The 21,884-nt window shown below is 40.6% G+C and overlaps 1 protein-coding gene across 1 annotated transcript; it reads right to left on the reverse strand.

Annotated features, from left to right (window-relative positions):
* Window positions 1–658: 658 nt before the first annotated feature.
* Window positions 659–21,454, reverse strand: THBS1 (thrombospondin 1). Its single transcript, XM_060760128.2, has 22 exons — window positions 21,246–21,454; window positions 19,624–19,729; window positions 16,014–16,591; window positions 14,696–14,771; window positions 14,311–14,507; window positions 13,289–13,414; window positions 12,867–12,960; window positions 11,569–11,742; window positions 10,671–10,847; window positions 10,288–10,461; window positions 9,825–9,952; window positions 9,544–9,696; window positions 9,002–9,220; window positions 8,762–8,869; window positions 7,314–7,473; window positions 6,832–6,950; window positions 4,531–4,765; window positions 3,657–3,884; window positions 2,653–2,924; window positions 1,850–1,947; window positions 1,578–1,717; window positions 659–765 (listed from the first exon to the last, which is right to left on the reverse strand). Exons 2-22 carry the CDS (start codon window positions 19,688–19,690, stop codon window positions 758–760), a joined length of 3,531 nt encoding a protein of 1,176 aa, XP_060616111.2. The 5' UTR covers window positions 19,691–19,729; window positions 21,246–21,454; the 3' UTR covers window positions 659–757.
* Window positions 21,455–21,884: the final 430 nt, after the last annotated feature.

Genomic DNA, 21,884 nt, shown 5'->3' on the forward strand with positions numbered 1-21,884 from the left:
TGTGTTGTTATTCCTTTTGCCTCACAAAAATGTATAATGCTGCATGGGGCTAGCCAGTTACTGCAGCTACTTTTCCTATAAAATTGAGCAAAGTCATTCACTATTAACCAAAAAAGTGTTAGGCTGTGATCCTATGCATTATTATGTAGGAATAAGCCCCATTTGAATTTGCCAGGACTTGCATCTGAGCAAATGCATATAGGACCACATTGTTCAACAGGTATGTAACAGTCCCTCCAATTTTCCTGGATATAAGCCATCGGGAGTATATTCCCCACTGCAAAAGGTGAGACAATTGCCTTCAGTTTCTGCTAGTCTTTCTCCTGTCCCTCTTCTATCAACTGAAGTGTATAGTTAATGTATAAGTAGTCCACAACACGCCGTACAAATGTTCTTACTAAAAAAGTGCTACTCCATCGGACCTCCAGTTAGAGAGAGGCAGAGCATTGCCCAGCTAGACAAATGCCTTTCTTACAGAAGTGACTATTTGCTCCTGAGGCAAAGAATGTTCTTATTCACGGAAGACATTTGTTTTCTTCTGTGCCAACAGAGGTCAGATAGGAAGTGTACGTCGTCGTTTTCTCTCTTCCTTTTTTTTCTCTCTCAAAAGCATCTTGAGGCAGGTCATGTATTTTCAGTCTATTTATGAACAGAAGGAAAGAGCAAAAGAAATGGTCCCAGGGTTTGTAGAAACTAAACATTTTGGAAGGTGCAATATCAGCATTTAGAAATAATCTCCGTGTCAACCGCCTTGTGATCATGGATCTGCAAGAAGAAAGGAAATATAGCAAATTACTACTTCTGATTTTTAACAATTAAAGAGTTATCTTTAGAACACACCTTCAAAAGAAGGCCTTTGCGGGCTTTTTTTGTATTGTTACAAGTACGAATGCATGTTTCTTTTTCAAAATATAAGATCATAATCAGGGAAGCGTGTAATATGTGTAGGTAAATTTGTTCTACACACTGTTATAAAACATCCTTTCAGTCCTACAGATAAGTGCAGTTCAGATGTAATGATTACAAACAAGCATCTCAGTGGAGAACAATAAGGAACACCTGGTTCTTCAGGTATTATTTCTCTGCAATCCCATAATTCATCATAACTGACTATAGCTGATGGGAATTACAATCCAAGAACATTTGCAAAGCCACACATTATGTCTGATATTGAGGATGCTCCATTTATAAAAGCTTTTTCTTTGTGCCTAATGTCTAGTGTGGCTGGATGGCACGGAATTGGATTAGATGGCTCTTGTGATCCACCTGAAATTTGCTTTAAAACATCTGCCAACCTTCCAGACCAGATTTGTGGGCTTTGGGCTCAAGGAATCCAGACCACTAGCAGATACTGTTCTATTGACAATCCAGTATATTTCAACTTATCCAAGCAAATGGCTTTCATAACTAAAAAAAATATTGTTTTCTACATAGTCACCTTCACACAGTAATGTGACAACCAAAGAGCTTTTGCATGCTTTTTAAAAAAATGCTTTGCACTGGTAAAACTGCAGTGACTGAAAATGTGTAAGAAAGTCATCATAAAAGTTACTTCAGAAGAAAAAGTGGACATTTACCTCTACATTCATATTTAAGATCTGAGAAAAACACCATTTCTTGAGAGAAGACAAATAATCCTAACCGGCCACCAGCATAGGTTTTGTCATAGATGGGGCCAGAATCAGCCATGATCTTCTTTCCTTCATACATTACAACCCTGCAAGAAAGAGCAACTGTGATGAGCCTTAAACAAGTTACATTTGGCTTTCTCAGCAAGTATGAAACTAGATATTAGCAAAATGATGTTAACTCTTTTATAGTTGTTCTAATAACTTTCTGTGATGCTTACCGAATGTAGCCAGTCTTTGGTCTGTGACTGAGACGCCATCTGTAGGCAGTGAAGTCTTTCCAGCCTATATGACGAGGGTCATGCCACAGAGTTCGCACCTGAAAAATAAATAATATGAATGAATTATGTATTAAGATAGTGCAGGTAAAAGACTTTAAGATCAGCCATGTACTTTAAATGCCATTTGAGCTTCATGTGGCTCATGTTTCTCAGTGTGATCTACACTGGCTTGAATTTCCAGAAAAGCGATAGCATTAAGTTAACAAAATGCGCACTTCCTTATTAGGGGAAAGATGCACAGCAGTGACATTGAGTGAATCTAATGATTAAACTCCAAATAGCAAATATGAACAGGTGTGGTGTCATATAGACAACTACTGTATAGTCTTTGAATCACAGACTATAGAGCAATGATTCCCAACCTTTGGTCCTCCAGGTGTTTTGGACTTCAGCTCTCAGAAATCCCAGCCAACTTACCAGCTGTTGTGAATTGTGGGAACTGAAGTCAGAAACACGTGGAGAACCAAAGGTTGGGAACCATTGCTATAAAGAAAGAAGAATTTCTGTTGTCATGATGGCCACAAAAACTGCTTCGGATGCCATGCTCATGTACAATTCCCACCAGTGAGGGAAATTTAAAAGTATACATGAGGCCAGTAAACCTCACACAACTCTTGTGATTTTGCATTTCACTCTTCTTTATTATCAGTCTTCAAATCAAAATTGATTTCCACAAAACAGATCCCTCCATACTAGATTTCAGAAAAACTAGCATAAATTGATTAGCAGAAGGATTCTCTTACCTGTCCAGCTGTATTTCCAGTGTGCCACAGTGCATTACGAAGGTGTGTTCCAGGACCAGTGGTGGAATTCACTACTTTGATAGAAAGACCTGAATATCCCTGAGCTTTGGTTGGCTGTATGTCCCAATAGGTCTGTGTCACTTGTTTCCACATGACTACATAAAAACGGCTGCTGGACTGATAACCAAAGACAAAGCCTGCATAGTCATCATCCCTTTCTGTATTAATGAAGAATGTACCACTGAAATCAACAGCATTAAATTCATCAAAACCTGAAAAAAGAAAATGAAATGTAATTGTTAGCAATCTCATAATAATAACCACAACCACAGTGTTTTGTCATACATGCAAAAGCCATTAGTGGTTAATGTAAAAATGAGCCTTTTACTTAAGGCTTTATACATCCAATAAATTAAAGCAGATTTTTTTCAACCTCCTTTGAATTAGCAATTACTGTATATAAAAAGCTATCCTGAAAGAATAAATGTGTACTCTGGATAACCACAAGTGGGTAATCCCATGGTATAGACTGCATGTAAAAATATCACTGGTGTTAGGAGCTATATTTGTATTCTGTGGCAAAAGTATGAAGTCTAGTGTCCTTTCGTCACAGGGGAAAATGTCTGCTTATGTCAGGATGGAGTGAGTTGTGATCTTGTACTTGCCACTTGCTGTTTTCTGTTTTGATATCACAGAGACAAGTTGGCCACAGAGGAGGAATGAGGGCTATAGAGAGGTGAAATAACCACTTGTTAAATTTCCTGCTATGCTTTTCCTGCATGGCAGTGTGTTGGACTAGATGGCCCATGTGGTCTCTTCCAACTCTATTATTCTATTCTATGATTCTGCCATTTATTATTCGTTGCCCAGTGGCATGAGCTTTCCACTGAACTTGGACAATGGTGAAGTAGAACTTTGTAGTGAACAGTACACATTACAGAGAGTTTATTGTTCTTATTTACACATATATTGTAAATCCAAAAGATCTTAAATTGTCTACTCACCAACAGCAAGTCCAGGATCACAGTTGACAGTCTGAACCAGTTCTTTGCCTTGATGACGAACAACCCAGTTTGGATCATTTTGAGATGTTCCCTTAGGATCTAGGGGAATCATCTGAAATCGGCGGAAGTCTGTCTCACTGATGTCGACATTCTCTGGGCAGATGTCATCAATGTCTAGGACATTATCTTTGTCAAAGTCATCTTTGCATGCATCTCCACGTCCATCACCTGACCAAAAACAAAATAAAAAGGAAGAGTCAGACAAGAAATGTAAACAGTAATCAAGAAATGAACCACACTTTACATTTTAAGTTACATATCTTCTTGAAATCCCTGTTAAACTTAATATTTCTGGGAATTTTGTTCATTCCCCGAAACTACCATTTATCAACATCAATAATAGTTATACTAGTTATATATTCATTGTCACCCAATGGGCAAAGTTGGTGATTTCCTAACAAATCATTTTTCTCTATCTTTATTTGACATTTCTTCTCTTTTCATCCAGTGCCCTAGGCACAAATGTCTCTGTTTGGTCCAAGCAGCTAGCAGCCATCAGGCCACCTGCCCCCTTGAAGTAGCTAGGGACTCTGCATGCAGGAAGTTCTGAGCAAACACTATGTCCTGGTTGCAAAATAGAGCAGCAGATTATGATGAAAGACAATTTTCCAGGTTAATAAAGAAATGTTTCTTCATTTCCATAGTTCAAAAATTGCCTTTCCACATATTATTTTCAGTATTTAAGAAACACTGAAATTACAAAACAGCCTGGTTACTCATGCTTACTAAAGAGGATTCTGTTTTATAAAGCTGCATTATGCATTTGTTTATTGCTAACTGAAACTTTCTAGTACAATTTCATGGTGGATCTTACCATCTGAATCAAGTTGGTCTGGGTTGGGAACAAGTCTACAATTATCCTTATCATCTGGAATGCCATCATTGTCATCATCATGGTCACAGGCATCGCCTTTCCCATCTTTGTCATGGTCGGCTTGGTTAGCATTGGGCACATAGGGGCAGTTATCAAGATTATTTTGATGGCCATCTTCATCAATGTCCTGGTTGCTATCACATGTGTCACCAATGCGGTCAGAGTCGGAATCCGTCTGGAAAGCAAACATATACACTTGTAAAAGCCATAATTAAAGTACTCAAAGAATGAACTTGATAAATTGCTACTATTAACTTAGGTTCAGCTCTGGCCAGGCCTGGCTGTCACTCACTGAAGTCTCAGTTTTCAAATGGGACTTTTTTTTTTATTTCCGTAGCAGAAAAATGGCTCTATGCAGACATTACTTGCAGATTTAGGTAGGTGCAACCAGCTGGCAGAAGGGTATCTTCATGCCCTCTTTTCTATGATAGCTCCTCCAGATTGCCCAAAACACAGAGAGTTTAAAAAGCTCCCGAATGGGCATGCTGTGGCACAGCTATGATCCTTCTGCCAGCCATGGACAGGTCTGGATCTAATCCAGCTTTTGGAAATGGTGAGACTCAATTATAGTTCTGTACAGGATTCACACTTAAATGGTGAAAGAAACGGAGCACAGATTAATGCTCATTTGAAAAAAGTCACTTGTTCTAGCTTGTTTTGGCATCTCATGAGACATCTTATTACCTAAGCCCCACAAATGTATTCATCAGAGCATTAGGGCCTGAGAAAATACTGTGGTTTCAGCCTTTTCTTGGCACACACATCTGTGTAAATTCTTTGCCAGAATGCTCTAATCTCTGTTTACTCTTTTAGATAAGATGAAAGTTTCACTTGATGCTTTCTTTATCTTGCACTTTGTACTCTCCAGGCACAAATGCTATATAAATGGATGGTAGCCTTTTTTAATTTGATTATTTACCACACCGATTTGCAGTCTCGCATCGTGAAGGCCTATGCTGCAATTTTTATTCCCATGTAAAGATCCAATGCTGAGATAGAGTACCCATGATACTGATTTAATGTAACACTCTAGGACCCCCTCCACACAGCTGTATAAAATCCCACATTACATGCTTTGAACTGGATTATATGGCAGTGTGAACTCAGATAACCCCGTTCAAAGCAGATATTGTGGATTATCTGACTTGATATTCCGGGTCATATAGCTGTAGGGAAGGGCCCTTAGTGGTTGCTTAAAATATTAAAACTCTTTTGATTTTTTTTGATTTTTTAAAATACAATACTCCTTTCCAGAGTAGTAAATAACAGCAAATGATGTAAATGAACTGTTAGTACTGCTGCAGTGTTTAAGAAAGTGAATTTTTAGTTGCAACCAAATACTGATGTTCTGATGTATGGAAGGGGCCTAAAACTCTCATGCCCATCTAGATTTTTACCAATTTTCTGCAGTTTTGTCAGAGCCACTCAAGCATGCAAGTTATGCCCCTGAAGCTATTAATCCTACTGCTCTGTAATAACAGGACTGTACAAGCTTTATCCACTGCTGCTATAGAACCAGCAAATTAAATGGGAGGAGCTGGATAGCTCACTTTCTTCCCAACCCCTAAGCAGGTAAAGCTTTTATACACAGAGACATGAGCACATAAACATTGGAATATGCTGTGAATAGTTCTGCTAGAATTCTGATGTAGGTATTCCGTACAGCTTCAAACTATGCGTGTGCATTTAAGGGAAGCTAAATTCACTGATCTCTTAGCCTCAAGACACCTCGTCATAGACAGAACTTTCTTACAAATAACCCCTCTTTTGTTATGCTTTAATGCTATATATTGTAAATATAAATGTTAGATTATAAAGTTATGTGGCTTCCTTATATTTAATCAACCTGATTTAATAAAATATTAGTTTCTTGGTGATACCAGAAACTTTCAAATTATGAGTTCATTTGGTCATCAAATGTATATTCCATCTTTCTCCCCAAAATTGAGGATTCCATTTACACCATTAGCTGACATAGTTCTGATGCAGGATCATTTTCCCTGTTAACAGAATGTATCCCATCTAACATGACAATTACTAATCTTATATGTACTCAGTTGCTTCATTGCCTCTTTTAAAAAACAACACCTCAGATGTTCAGTTAATAAGGGTTGTGTTCTTGAATAAGTTGCCAGCTAACATATTTTGCAATGGTATATATGACAAGTAACACGCCTCAACAAGTAAATAAGGAGTCAAGTGCTCAGGCCTAATATTAACAGGCAACGTTATTAAGCTGACCTGATCAGGATTGTGTTCCATAGGGCAGTTGTCACATTGATCACCAACACCATCTAAGTCTGTATCCTTCTGATCCACATTGTACACATATTGGCAGTTATCTCTTTCATTAAGAATGCCTAAAAATGCAGAGTAAACAATTCAGAATTAGTTAACTGAGTAATGTACATTTATATAATATTCGCAGAGAATGTGCCACTGAATATAATAAGAAAAAGAAAGAGCAGTGCTCACATTTAAACTAAAAATTCATCTATATATTTTTATTATTGATGAGTTGGTAAGTCAAAGGAGCTCTAACAACTCACATTCATTTGGTGACTATACATTTCACTGATAATTATATAGAATTACATCCTGAATCTAAATCCACAATTTAGTCATTCGATGAAACAGGGTTTCATATTAGCAGTTGGTTTCTGGCACTACGAAGATGAGTAAGAGAAGGGGTAAGAATAGAAGGAAAGGGAAAGAAAGCTTACCATCCCCATCAATATCCACAGCACAAGCATCTCCTTCTCCATTATTATCTGTATCTATCTGGTCAGGGTTATGATTGTAGGGACAGTTATCACAGCGGTCACCAACATCATCCCTATCATAGTCATATTGCTGTGGATTGTAAATGAATGGGCAGTTGTCCTACAGAAAATAGACAATTTAAGAAAACAATGTTAAAATATGTCCACAACTTTGAATTATGCACTTTTTGGTTTACATACAGCTATTTGAAAAGATTTATCAGACTAAGAATGAGGACAGCATCAAAGGTTTATTGCGGGGCATCTTTCGTTCTTCATCATTTTCTCTAGAATAATGTGAAAGATAAGAAAACTTCCTACTAAAATTAGGCTTAAGGGATAACATGCCACTTCTGTTAGTAAGGTAAGGTAAAGGTTTTCCTCTGACATTAAGTCTAGTTGTGTCCGACTCTGGAGGTTGGTGCTCATCTCCATTTCTAAGCCAAAGAGCCAGCATTGTCCGTAGACACCTCCAAGGTCATGTGGCCAGCATTATTGCATGGAGTGCTGTTACCTTCCAGTTGGAGCGGTACCTATTGATCTACTCACATTTGCATGTTTTTGAACAACTAGGTTGGCAGAAGCTGGAGCTAACAGCAGGAGCTCACCCCGCTTCCCAGATTTGAACTGCCAGCCTGTCAGCAAGTTTGGCAGCTCAGCGGTTTAACCCGCTGTGCCACTGAGGGCTCCTCTGTTGGTAAGAGTGACACTTAATCCCCCCCCCCCCCCAAATTTTTAAAAAAGGTTATCAATCACAACCTAGCTATACATGTAAATTATTACAGGCATTTGATCTCTGATATTGTTGTTTTTAAATTGTTTTTAAATTGTGTTAGATTTTAGCCTGTTCTTGTAAGCTGCTCCGAGCCCCAAGGGTAGTGGCGGCATTTTATTTATTTATTTATTTATTTATTTCTTGCACTTATTAACCGCCACTCTCAGCCCTAGGGCGACTCGTGGCGGTGTACAACAACATAAAAAAAGACAGTTTACAATAAATCAGACAGTAACCAACATTCTATTACTATTACTACAAACATCTACTTATACTAAAAATCCGCTTCGTCATATCATGGGTCATAATCAGTCTCATATAAGTTTGAATTATAAATAAATAAATAAATAAATAAATAAATAAAAAACTTGGCACTGTTTCAATTACACCATGAGTATTTCTCTCATTCTTTTTTGTCCTATTAAATGGGAAGAGCAACCCACCCTGACACTAATGACAATGGGATATCTGCTATTATAGGTAGACTCCCCCTCCCTGCCATGTTATGATCTGCCTCTTGTTGTGAGAAGGGATGGTATAGGATGCTTTTTTAAAATTACCTCCTATTGAAACCTTTTGAAAATATGAGTAAGTAGAGACAGACTTCTACTTACTTAGCAGAAGTTACACTTACCCTATCATCTGAGATGTTGTCATTATCATCATCACTGTCACAAGCATCACCAATTCCATCTTTATCATAATCTTCCTGTCCAGAATTGGGAAGGTTTGGGCAGTTATCCTGCAAAATAAAGACATTCGTCATTACTTTGTAAAATGGTATATGTTTTGAAACAACTGTGAACCAAATGTTGATCTGTCTCTGGTTTTAAGGGACACAATAGCATGGAGAGGGATGTAGAAATATGCTTACTTTACTGCAATGATAGGTCGCATTGGCAACGCAGACAAGGTTCTCATTTGGCCATCCATCCAAATCTGTGTCTTCTCCACAGATATTGCCATTGCCAGCGTAGCCGGGTTTACATTCGCAGCGGAACATGGGGTCACTGAAGTGGCCAAGGTAAATGCACCGGGCATGCTTGTTACAGTCATGAGTTCCATCAGTACAGGGATTACGTGGTTTGCAGACCTAAGAGACCACAAAGAAACAAACAAACGAAGATGAATACATGGGCAAGAAATGCATCTACCCTATCGTAGTTTACTGTAGCTAAAGCTTAATTCAAATTGGCCCCTCTCCATGCAGCTCATGCCTATGAACAAAATCACAAAGAAGAACTCAACAGTGACCCTCACCATCAGCACTTTTTTAGGTCTTAAAGAAATACATGCATCCTTTTTAGGTACCATAAATTAATAGGTATATATACAGAACCCTTACTTTTCCCCGTAGATCTGAAAAAAGATACTGCAATTTCATAAGCAAGGGACTTTATAATATCTTGTTAGTACCTGCTTGTTGGCTATTGCATGATCCACCCCTCGGCCAAAGGGCTGTGTTCCAGTAAAACGTGGTGGGCAAGGCAGACAGTGGTACCCGGGCTCAGTATTCTCACACCTGTGCACTCCGCCCAAGACAAAGCAGGCATCTGGAACCTCTTTACACTGAAAGGAAGATATTGAAACACATTAGTTGTAGGTTTACTTGCTTATGATTGGAATATTTTAAATTGAATACAATCAACGTACATTGATATATTTGTAAGTTCAATGAAAAAATAGACTCTTCTTACCTCATCAATATCTTTGCATTTGACACCATTTCCATGATAGCCAGCAGGGCAAGCACCACATTTCCAGGAGCCATCAGGAAAACTAGTACATGTTGTTCCCGCAAAGCAAGGATTGGAGAGGCACCCATCTGAGAGATGAAAGAAAGATGGGATTCCAGAATATTATTGACCATGTGCAGAACAACCAAGAAAACAGATCAACAAATACTTTTTAAGGGTTTTGTCTCAAAGAAACCCCTTGGATATAATTTTATTTTCGATGCACTTTTACTCTAAATTACATTAGTAGTAAATAAGTTCAGTATTGGTTAGAATATAGATAAAATATGACTGCATCTCAGGTTTCTTCAATGAGAAAATTAGATGTTTGCATCCTCAAGTTTACTACAGAGTTCTGAAGATAATGCAGCAGAGTGAACAAACACTGTTTTATAGATCACACTAATAATAGGCAATTACTTACCAATTGGGCAGTTCTGCTTGTTGCAGATCTGGGTGTCAGAAGCTTCACCTATACAATCCTTCCCTCCATACTGGGGTGCGGGATTGTTGCAGAGACGGCCACGCTTCTGAACACCACCTCCACAAGTTACTGGACAGGCATCCCATGGTGACCATGGTCCCCAGTTTCCATTGACTAAAGTAAAATAAAGATTATAAAGTGTAAGCATCCATGAAACAAAACATGAACATCCATGTATACCCCCAAAAAGGTATAGGCATCTACTATGAGTTAGAGATAGTGAAAACTTTAAAATTCCTGGTAATCGGGATGTTTGTAAATTTCTTTTATTCTTTTTAATAATTGCTACAGTCAAGAGATGAGATACAAAAAATTCAACTTACTTGGACAAGGGCTTTTCTCACAAGGCACGTTTTCTCTTGCTTCTCCTTCACACTCTTTGCCACCCATCTGAGGAAGAGGAGAGTTGCACAGGCGGATTCTGGTGATCACGCCGCTTCCACAAGTGACAGAGCAGGAAGACCAAGGGGACCAATGGCTCCAGGCACCATTTTGTCTGACTATAAAAAAGATACATCTTATCAGTGACAAAAAAAAATAATACTCTCACACTAGCAATAATACAGAAATGCTAATATAGTTGGCCCTCAACTTTCACAGATTTAATTTTTGTGGATTTGATCATTTGTGAGTTTGTAGTTGCCACTAAACTAGAAAAGCCATAGAAAAAATGCTAGATCTGGGAGACTTCACAGGGCCAGGCTGTTGACATCAACAATGTTTCCTCCTCCTAATGCTCCTCCTTCTCTTCATTTCCTTTTTCACCAATTGCTCATAACTTCCTTTACCATCTTGCATCATGGCTTCTCTGTCAGACCTCCACCACCTATTCTGATTTCCAAAGCCTTGTAGGATTGAAGGGTTTTTTTGTTTTTCGATTTTTTTTTTTTTTGCAGCAGCAGCAGGTTGGGGGCAAGAATAAAAGGGAGGCAAGGAGGACAAGCCACTGCCCCATGAAAAATGAGGGCTGACTTCATAACTATAATATAGAAGGATATTATCATGTGTCCTAACTGATTCTAAAAGCTATTATATTCAATTTGGTATATGAAAAATAACCAAATGTATTTATTAGAACTCATATTGATTTCAATAGTCCATTATTCCTTCAACCCAAATGCTGAACTGAATTGTCTTTGTCAACAGCAGAAAGCATCATCCTGCTTCTTAACATTATGTTGCTTAAGTAATATTTTCTGCTTAAAGATATCAAATCCTTACATCTCTTATCACATTCCTGCATGTTGCAGATTCGTGTTTGCACAGAGGAGCCTTCGCAGCGGTGGTTGATCCTGTCACAAGAGCGTCCTCTCTGCTGTATTCCATTTCCACAAGTTGCGGAGCACGTTGTCCATTCAGACCAAGGGGACCAAATATCTTCTGCAGAATCACTGACTATAAACAAAGACATTTCGTTTTTGGTATCATGTACCAATCATTTTTCCTGTACTAAAACTTAAAAAAACAACAACAACAAGTAGCTGAAAAATGCTTCTACACTTGTAGAACCCCCTCCTCATATTTCAGCAAGTAATTTGCGACTGCTCATTGTCAGATATGGGCCTTCCTTTAAGACAAACAACGAGCTTAGATTTCAAATGTACCAGTAATGAAAAATTGTTTCAGCGGGAAGGACATATTGTCATGACATTTAAGTAACAGATTTAGGGATAGTCTTTGCTGTATTTCATATACTAAAACAAATTAGCATTGAGTCAACTGAACAAATTGTTTTTAAACCTGAGTTCAGAACCTTCTCTGGAATTCTTAACCGAATTAATATCCTACCATCATCTATTTTGTTGGTGGGAAATGATTAAATGAACACTGTTCTAAACTAGGTTTTAATAAGTGCAGTTCTTTCCCATAATCTGATTAGAGGAAGGAAATTATAACCACAGTTTTCAGTAAGAAAAAATAATCTGATGCAACCAAAAGTTCAAATTGTGTGCAGTCAAGTAACAGGTTTGCACAGAATTGGTATAAAAACTGTCATACTCAGGGGAAGTGATTTAGCATTTATGTAGTTCAGTGTTCTTTGACATTTTGTAACACAGGCAGTTTCACCTTATATGGAATATTTAGCTGAAGAAATAGATTCTAAAATATACTTTTCAGACACTGCACACTATTAGAAATTCCCTCAGCTCATGTCTGATTCTACTAGATGGTTTTATGGTTATTAATAAATTTATTTGTATGTTTTCAATGTTGTTTACTCTATGCCCCCTGAGGCAGAGTTGTGTGGTATATGTCAGTGAACTAAGTAAACACATAATTTATTACAAATGTGCTGTAACATACTCCTTTCATAATTTCAGTGCAATTTTCCAGAGCTAATCCTGAACTATTTATAAGAGCCTCATTTTAGAACCTGAGGTTTGACAGTGCAACACACAAACTTTCCAAAGGCTAATGACCATACAATACCACACTAAGATGATGGCATTTAGAGCACAGTTTTAGAACAGTTTCTTATTATGCACTTGAACTCACTACTGTCAAAATGGTTGACTTACGCCAACATCTTGGGCAGCATTCTCCATCAGGAACAGTGGCGTTGGAACAAGGCATAAGAGGGCAAGACACTTTGTGGCAGATGACGACAGAATTCTAGGCAGAGAAAGATTATATTCACAATTCATCACATGCAAAAGTACAGAAGTGTTCATGCATTTTCCTTTTTGTTATCTCTTTTTATATTATAGTTACTCCTCCACATTCATAGCCCCAAATATTATAATCCCCCTTCCTAAAACATGAATGTGACAGGATTCTTTCCCACCTTAGTCCATCACACCATATTTTCAACTCATTTCTTTAAAGTGCAAAGATGGGGAAAGGAGTGAGGTACGAACACTATGAGCACATGCTGAGGAGCAGCAGAAAGAATGAGGCAAGGGGGCCAAACTCACAAGTAATCATTATTCAGAATCCTTACCTGGCAAGTACATGTTGTACAGCTATCTGTGGTCCATTCGGCTGTGTTTTGGTACACAACTTGATTATGAAGGCAAGCTCCAGGACTTATTGCGAACGGACCCCTTACTAATTCCATGACGCCATTCTTAAAGAGAGAAAGTTGAATAATTTTTAAATTATAGTGAAATAAAATATTTTAAATCAATTTGAATTTGACAAAGCGTAAATATTTCCCATAATACATTTTACTTGAAAGTAAGTTCAGTTAATATCAATGTGCTTACACTGCAACTATGAACTCAATTGAATAGAAGGGATATTGTACTGTATCAGCCTCAAGGTCAAGCATACAAGCCAGTAAGTCTGTACTTTCCATATGTAGGATCACATGGAAACGCTTTAGGGTTAACTAGGCTAGGTATACACAGATACAGCTAGAAACTGCTATTTCAAGTAAATATTTCCCATAATATATTTTACTTGAAAGTAAGAAGTTAATATCAATATGCTCACACTGCAACGACGAACTCAATTAAATAGAAGGGACATTGTACTGCATCACAGCCTCAAGGTCAAACATACAAGCCAGTAAGTCTGTACTTCCCATAAGTGGGATCACATGGAAACACTTTAGGGTTAACTAGGCTAGGTATACACAGATACAGCTAGAAACTGCTATTTATGTAACTGGAGAAACAATCACTCTCATACTAGAAATTACTGCTGCAGCCTGAGTCTAAACATAGTTCAGTTTACACTGTGGTTTTAGCCCCAAAATTTTAGCCTATTTGTGGCATAGAAATAACTTTGGGTTGGGAATGAGGAATGGGTCCACTTTCTTTCTGCTCACATAAGCTGTCCTTTCTTGTCACCTGAAAGCCATTCTTACTTACCACAGGGGAGTGGCAGTTTACAAGCTTGCCCTTTAGTATATGGTATGATGTGTGTGCAGAAAATGAGCCTCAGGCCTGTGTGTGTTAATGAGGTCTAGGAAATCAATAACCTTTCTGTTTCATTATTGTGTATTTAACAGCTACTTACCACTTTGTGGACTGAATCTTGAAGTGTTGTAACCAGAGCACGCAAGCTTTGCAGTTCCACAAAGACATTGGTCAGTTCATCACAGGTGAACCCACAGATTGCCTGGATGTCTTTTGTTTTATGGCCAATGAAATTGGTGCGAATGGCTGGGCGGGAACCATTTATGGGATTGTCCAACTTAATGATAGTCCTTGTAGCTGAAACAGAAAATCAGTGCATGTTATGATCATACACATACATATACATGCACACATTATAAAACAGAACTGAAGATAAGATAAAACATATATATTTAGCACATTAAAAGGCCAGTAATTTCTTAGTGTATAGAGTTTTTACATGCACAAAGTAAGATTTTTGTAAGACCAGTGAAGACCAGACTTACAGCTCTCACAGCCTTTGTTCCTTAGGATGGTTTCTAGTGTGGTTCCAAACACAAAGCGCACATTCTGCAGCATGCCCTGAAAAGGAAAAATTGAATTCATTATTATGTCTGAGTTTTTAAAAGTGGAAGCATTGTATATTATAGAAGAATATATATTTACATACTGAAAAATATGAATCTAATTTCAAGGCTTAACTCTAGAAGCCCTTCCACACAGACATATAACCCAGAATATCAAGGCAGAAAATCACACAATATCTGCTTTGAACTGGGATATCTGTGTCCACACTGCCATAGATTCCATTTCAAAGCAGCTGTGTGGAAAGGGCCTTGGTGTCCTTGTAAATTGCTGCTTCACCTAGGTATAGTGAATATATATTGTCACTGGGACTGTGGCACAGCTGGGTTGGAGTCAGCTGCATTAAGATCACTACTGACCAAAAGGTCATGAGTTTGAAGCTAGCCAGGGTTGGAGTGAGTGTCCAACCAATTTGTGTAGCTTGCTGTCAACCTTTGCAGCCCAAATAGGAAATTTAGGTACAGCCTACATGGGGAGGCTAATTTAACTAATTTACGATGACATAAAAATCTCCAGCAAGCGTGCAAAGAATGAGGAAGTACTTCATCAGTGCCACAAATGGACGGTGAAACAACAGCTCCCCTGGTGGCCAGAATACCCTCATAAAAAGTTGGAATGTTGTATTGCCTCTGTGTCTGTGTAATATGTTATGTGTCTATGGCATTGAATGTTTGCCATGTATATGTACATTGTAATCCACCCTGACTCCTGCGGGGTGAGAAGGGCAGAATATAAATACTGCAAATAAATAAATAAATAAATAAATAAATAAATAAAGACTTCATCATACTGTATTAGAGAATGAATCCACTTTAAATCTGGTTTTTGCCTGCAGAATTCTGAGGTTTGTAATTTAGTGAGGCTGTTAAAGGCTCTTCCCTAAACTAAAAACCCCTGAATTCTGCAGGAGGATTGTCCAGAATCTTCTCAACTTCATATATTTATTTCATTTTTTCTTCCCTGTAAACAGTACTATCTATATAGAAGACTCCCTCCTTGCTCAAGGTTCACTTCTGAATCTTATTTTTATATATTTTGGCAATTAGTAATGGGTAAATGTCACAACTGCTTCCTCTTCTTTCAAGGGCAGTAGGTATTTTATTGGTAGATACTAGGAGAAAGTCATAGAGGGGAAATTGGTTAAGAAACTTATTGCTTACTACACTGTAACAAAATATGTCCACTCGAGATTACTTTCTTGAAGTAAACTCATGAACCTGCTACAACCAGGCACCTCACCTGGAAGTTGTCATTGAATCCTCCTTTGGCAATGCGGAGTCTGGCACTGCTGGCCAAGTCTCTGGTGAAGATGTTCTGAATAGGGATTTCCAGCTCAGCGTTCACCATTTTCTCACATCCCACATAAAGCTGAGCCTGGTCTTCTTCGACCAAGAGGGTGATGTTGTTCCACTGGGCATGGGGCAGCTCCACATCCTCCACTGAGACCAGAGATTGGTTGCCTTCCTTGGGAAAGATACTCAGGTCCAAGGTTTTAGCCTTGCCGTTCAACACCAGCTTGAAGACATGGCCGGAATTGTCCTTGCGCTCCACGGCCAGCAGGGTGCCCGGGCTCTTCTTCACTGGGCGAAGGTTAGCTAATAGGATGAAGCCCTTCTCAGCTTGGATGGCATACAGAATGTCTTGGAATTTGTGGTCAGGGATTGCAGGGATGCGGTTGGCATCCTCAATGCGGTAGGCAGGGCTGGAAATCTCGGGTCCCTTCACCGGGTGGACCCCCGCTGCTTTCCGAGCTGCTCCCTTGCGACCAAAGCCAATAAGTTCGAAGAGATCAAAAACACTGTTGTCATCGCCAGGCTCTGCCAAGAGAAAGATGGATAGAGAAATATGCAATATTGTGAGCCAGAGCAAACCAATAAGACTTGCAGAAGAGAAATTAGGGAACATTTAAAGGTGCTTCTAGACTGTAGAATTAATGCAGTTTGACACTGTTTTAATTGCCTTGCTGAATGCTATGAAATGCTGGGATATGAAGTTTGGTGAGGCACCAACAATCTTTGGCAGAGAAAGCGAAATACCTTGTAAAACAACAACTCTAATTATTCCATATTGGTCAAAAGCCCCTTCTACGCTGTCCTTATATCTCAGGATCTGATCCCAGATTATCTGCTTATTCCAGATTATTTGGCAGTGGAGACTCATATAATCTAGTTCACAGAAACAGCTTCCAAAGAGCTACAGACATACTTGTAGGAACACCTTAGCAAGTGAGAGTCCAAAAGTGGCAGGCTAAAACCTGGAACCTTAATCAGTGGATGAGACCAGATGGGAAACTCCCTTCTGGGACACAGAAGTCTGGATGACTTGGAAAGGAGCTGAACAGACTGCGCTCTGGCATCATGAGGTACAGAGCCAACCTTAAGATATGTGGCCACAAAGTGGAGTCTGCAACATGCGAGTGTGGAGAAGAGCAAACCACAGACCACTTACTACAATGCAGTTTGAGCCCTGCCACGTGCACAATGGAGGACCTTCTTATAGCAACATCAGAGGAACGCCAATGCTCAGCTACTAGTCAAAGGACATTTAGTATAATGCCAAGTTTTTATATATTGTTTGTGGTTTTTCTATACATTATAACTGTATTCTCAATTCAATTCACTTCTGACATGATAAATAAATAACCTACTTTGAGATCCCAGGTTAGACATCATAGAAGAGGCCAAAGTGATGTCAAATTGCAACCATTCTACAATATAGATGCACCCAAAGCCAAGTATGTTGTTGTTTAAGACAATGCCAGTCTATGGCGAACCTAACATGGGTTTTTCTTGGCAGGATTTGTTCAGAGGTTGCTTGTCGTTGCCTTCCTCTGAGGCCAAGGGGCTGGATAACTTGCCCAAATTTACTGGGAGTTTTTCACAACTGAGCAAGGGATTGAATTTCTGATCTCCAGGAGTCTTAACATCCAACACTCAACTGCTAGGCCACATTGGCTCTAAAATTCACTGAGGATGAGATCAGAAAGAAGGCGACAAGAGATTAAGCAGTCCATTGCTTTAACCCAGTGGCTCCCAACCTTTTTTTGACCAGGGACCACTTTGACCAGGGGCCACTCTCCAACTTTAGTACCAAAAAGGGTTATGAATTGGGTTTTGGTCAACTTTAGATTTGGCTTGGTTATTTGGAGCGCCGATTCAGAAAAATGCATTGGATAGACCACATCAGCTCTAGTTTCTGATACATAACACATGCCATCTAGTAGTCGCCACCTGCTTGCCCACAGGAAACCATATTTAATAAGCCTCAGCATTACAAGAGGAGTTCGCGAGACCAGTTGCTCTTGCTGCAAAAGTGTAGTAACGGTGAGACCACGGACCATATTTTAGTTCTTGTGAACCACTGATGGTCCACAGATCACAGGTTGGGAATCACTGCTTTAACCAAAGGATAACTTTCTCACACCGCCTTTGGCTGCAAGAAGACAACCAAGGCTGTGATCCTGGAAGACTCTGTGTGTGCGGCGTGTGGCTGAAGGAATGTGCTCTGGGCAAAGGAAAGCCAGCGAGCTATGCACGCTCTGAGGTGAGCAGAGGCAGCCAAACTGGCACAGCTCTCCCCAGAGACAAGCCATCTTTGAGATAGACAGCCTAGTCTGCTTGCCCAAGAAACTTTGTAGGATTCAACTCAGGACTCTATACCAAGGTATGGGCAAATTTGGGACCTCCAGGTGTTTTGGACTTCAACTCCCACCATTCCTAACAGCCTCAGGTCCTGTCCTTTCCCCTCTCAGCTGCTTAAGAAAAGGACTTGAGGCTGCTGGGAATTGTGGGAGTTGAGATCCAAAACACCCGGAGGGCTGAAGTTTGACCATGTCTGTTCTGTACACTAGAATTATAGCACTTTCAACACGCCATTAACTATCCTGGCTCAGTGCTCTGGCATTCTGTCAGTGAGGCAAGGCAGGACCTTATAAAACAGTGTTTCTCAACCTGGGGGGGGGGGGGGTCAGGACTCCTGGAGGGGGTCATGAGGGGGTGTCAGAGGGGTCTCCAAAGACCACCAGAAAACACAGTATTTTCTGTGTGGGAAGTTCAACCCAATTCTATTGTTAGTGGGATTCAGAGTGCTCTTTGATTAGATGAACTATAAATCCCAGCAACTATAACTCCCAAATGTCAAATTTTATTTCCCACAAACTCCACCAGTGTTCACATTTGGGCATATTGAGTATTCGTGCCAAGTTTGGTCCAGATCCATCATTGTCTGAGTCCACAATGCTCTTTGGATGTAGGTGAACTACAACTCCAAAACACAAGTTCAATGCCCACCAAATCCTTCCAGTATTTTCTGTTGGTCAGGGGAGTTCTGTGTGCCAAGTTTGGTTCTGTGGCATTGGGAAGGTTGAGAAACACTGCTCAAGACCTTAAAACGACAGCTCTCATGATTCCTGGCAGTTGGAAGTGGTGTCAAACTGCCTGAAGGCTACAACCTGAACAACTTTTGCTCCAAGGCATAGAGGACTTTGGCTCCAGTCTCTTTCAACAGGGAACATTCGTAGGCAAGGCTTCCAGTGAGTCAGAAGGGCGAGCAAGGCACTCGGGTTCTCCTAACACCTGCCTTTGTTTAATCATTGATTTTGTAAACAATGCCTTAAGCCAAGGCGTGCGGCGGCAGCCTCGACTTCCCCGCAAGCCGCACAGAAAGGTTGGCGCAATTTGCGCGCATGCGCAAATTGCGCCAACCTTTCTGCGCGGCTCGCGGGGAAGCCGAGTCTGCCGCCGCTGCGCGCTTTTGGCTTTGATCCCTCTCCTTCTCTTACTGCAGAAGTTCCCAAGCGCCAACTTTTCACCATGCAAAGTCTCAATCTCCCCCTCTCGATCCGATTTACCTGGGATCCGGTTATTGGCGTGGACGCCCAGCATCAGGAGCAGAAAAAGGCCACTGGAGAGCTCCATGGCAGAGCCTCGAAGGCAGCAGCGACAGCGGCAACGACCCTGAAAACAACGACAAAGGGGGGTCACTCGAAAGAAATCAGGTCGCTGAGTCGCAAAGGAAAAGCATGCTGAAGATGCAGGAGAGAAAGAAAGATATATAAACCCAGTTTTCCTAGTTTCCAACACACCTCACAACTTTTGAGGATGCTTGCCATAGATGCAGGGGAAATGTCAGGAGAGAATGCTTCTGGAACATAGCCATATAGCCCGAAAAATCTACAACAACCCAGACCTCACAACCTCTGAGGATGCCTGCCATAGATGCAGGGGAAACGTCAGGAGAGAATGCTTCTGGAACATGGCCAAACAGCCCGGAAAACTCACAGCAAACCCAGTGATTCTAGCCATGAAAGCTTTGACAAAACAAAGAATTGTCAAAGGGGAGGGGAGAAAAGGAGAGAATAAGGTGGAAAGAAAGAAGGAAGGAAGGAAAGAAGAAAGGAAGGAAAGAAGGAAGGAAGGAAGGTGGAAGGAAAGAAGGAAGGAAGGAAAGAAGGGAGGGAGAGAGGGAAAAAGTAAAAGGGAGAGGGGAAAAAGTAAGAGAGAATGAGAAAGGCGAGGTTGGATCTAAACTGCCCTATATCCCAGGATCTGATCCCAGATTAACAGCTTTGAACCGGATTATATGAGTCTACACTGCCAGATAATCCGGGATCAACTCCTGGGATACAGGGCAGTGTTGCTCCAGCGTGAGAAGAAAGAGGAAAGAATGGAGGAAAGGCAACTCTAATATAGGAAAGGAAAAAGAAAGAAGGGAAAAGAAGGAAGAAACATCCAAAACTTGAATGGAAAGGGAAATGAAGTAAAGAGAGATAGGAAATAAGAAAAGGAAAGGGAAAATTAAAAAGACGAGAAAGGATCTGATCCCAGATTATCTGCTTTGAACCGGATTTTATGAGTTTACACTGCCAGATAATCCGGGATCAGATCCTGGGGTATAGGGCAGTGTAGATCCAACCTGAGAGGAAAAAGGGAGCAAGGAAGGAAAAGAAACTCTAATTTAAGGATGAAAGGGATGAAAGGAAAGAGAAAAGAAAGAGCCTAGGAAAAAAAGAGGAAGGAAGGAAGGAAGGAAAGAAGAAAAGAAGAAAAAGAGAGATCCGAAGTAAGGAATTTAAAAGGTGAGAGAATAGAAAGAAGGAAAGAAGGGAGGAAATGGGAAAAGGGATGAAAGGGAAGAGGAAAGGAAGAAGAAAAAGGAAGAAAGAGAAACCCCAAATAGGAATAAAAAGGGGAAGGGGAGGAAAAGAAAGAGAGATCCTAAATAAGGAAAGGAAGGGAGGATTAGAAAGGTGAGAGAACAGAAAGAAGGAAGGGAGGAAATAGGAAAAGGGACGGAAAAAGGGAATGAAAAGGTTGAGAGGAAAGAGAGAAGAAGGAAAGAAAGAAGGCAGAAAGGAGAAAGAAGGAAAGAAGGAAAAACAGAGAAAAAAGGAAAGTCGCCTTCTTTCAGGAGCCTTGATGGATGCGCCTCTGCCCGCTCTCAACGTCTCCGCGAAGTTGGAGGGAAGTTTACCTTTGCAGAAGGAGGCTCCCAAGCCCAAGCTGTGCCACCAGCGCCCAAGCAGGTATGTCCTTCCTTTGCACGGGAGGAAAGCGACCCAAATCCTTTCTCGGGACCCCGAGCGAGTAGTGTCCCTTGTCGCGACCCCAAAGAGCCTCTCCTCCTCCGCTTGGTGTCTGGCTCTGGACCGCCTCCTGCTTCCTCGCTGTGGAGCCCGCTTATTCCCTTCGCTTGCCGCCTTCTTTGCTCTGGAGCGTCGTCCGCCGCTTCCCGGGAATTTAAGGGGTCGCTCGCATTCCTGGAAGCAGCGCCAGCCAATCAGGAGCCGCCGGGCAGGAAGCGAGTTGGTATTTATCCAGTTACCTCACAACAAAACACACTCACGAAATGCGCGGGGAAAAGGGGGGGGGGGAGTTCCGCGCGTGGGGCGTGATTGATGGGTGGGCGGGGAGGCGGGGAGGGCAGCTCTTTCAATTGGGGGGGAGGGGGCTTTTATAGCGGATTGGTAGCGGTATAACGGAGTCCCCCGTCCGTTCCCCCGTCCCCCTTTTTGGTATTTGAAGGGAAATTGCTAAGATACCCCACTCATCAAAACAGGAGCTTTCAAGTTCGAAGTGGAGAAGGCTGCATCTCTACACTGTAAGGCAGGCA

The sequence above is a fragment of the Anolis sagrei genome, chromosome 1, assembly GCF_037176765.1.
Source record: "Anolis sagrei isolate rAnoSag1 chromosome 1, rAnoSag1.mat, whole genome shotgun sequence".
Lineage (NCBI taxonomy): Eukaryota > Metazoa > Chordata > Lepidosauria > Squamata > Dactyloidae > Anolis > Anolis sagrei.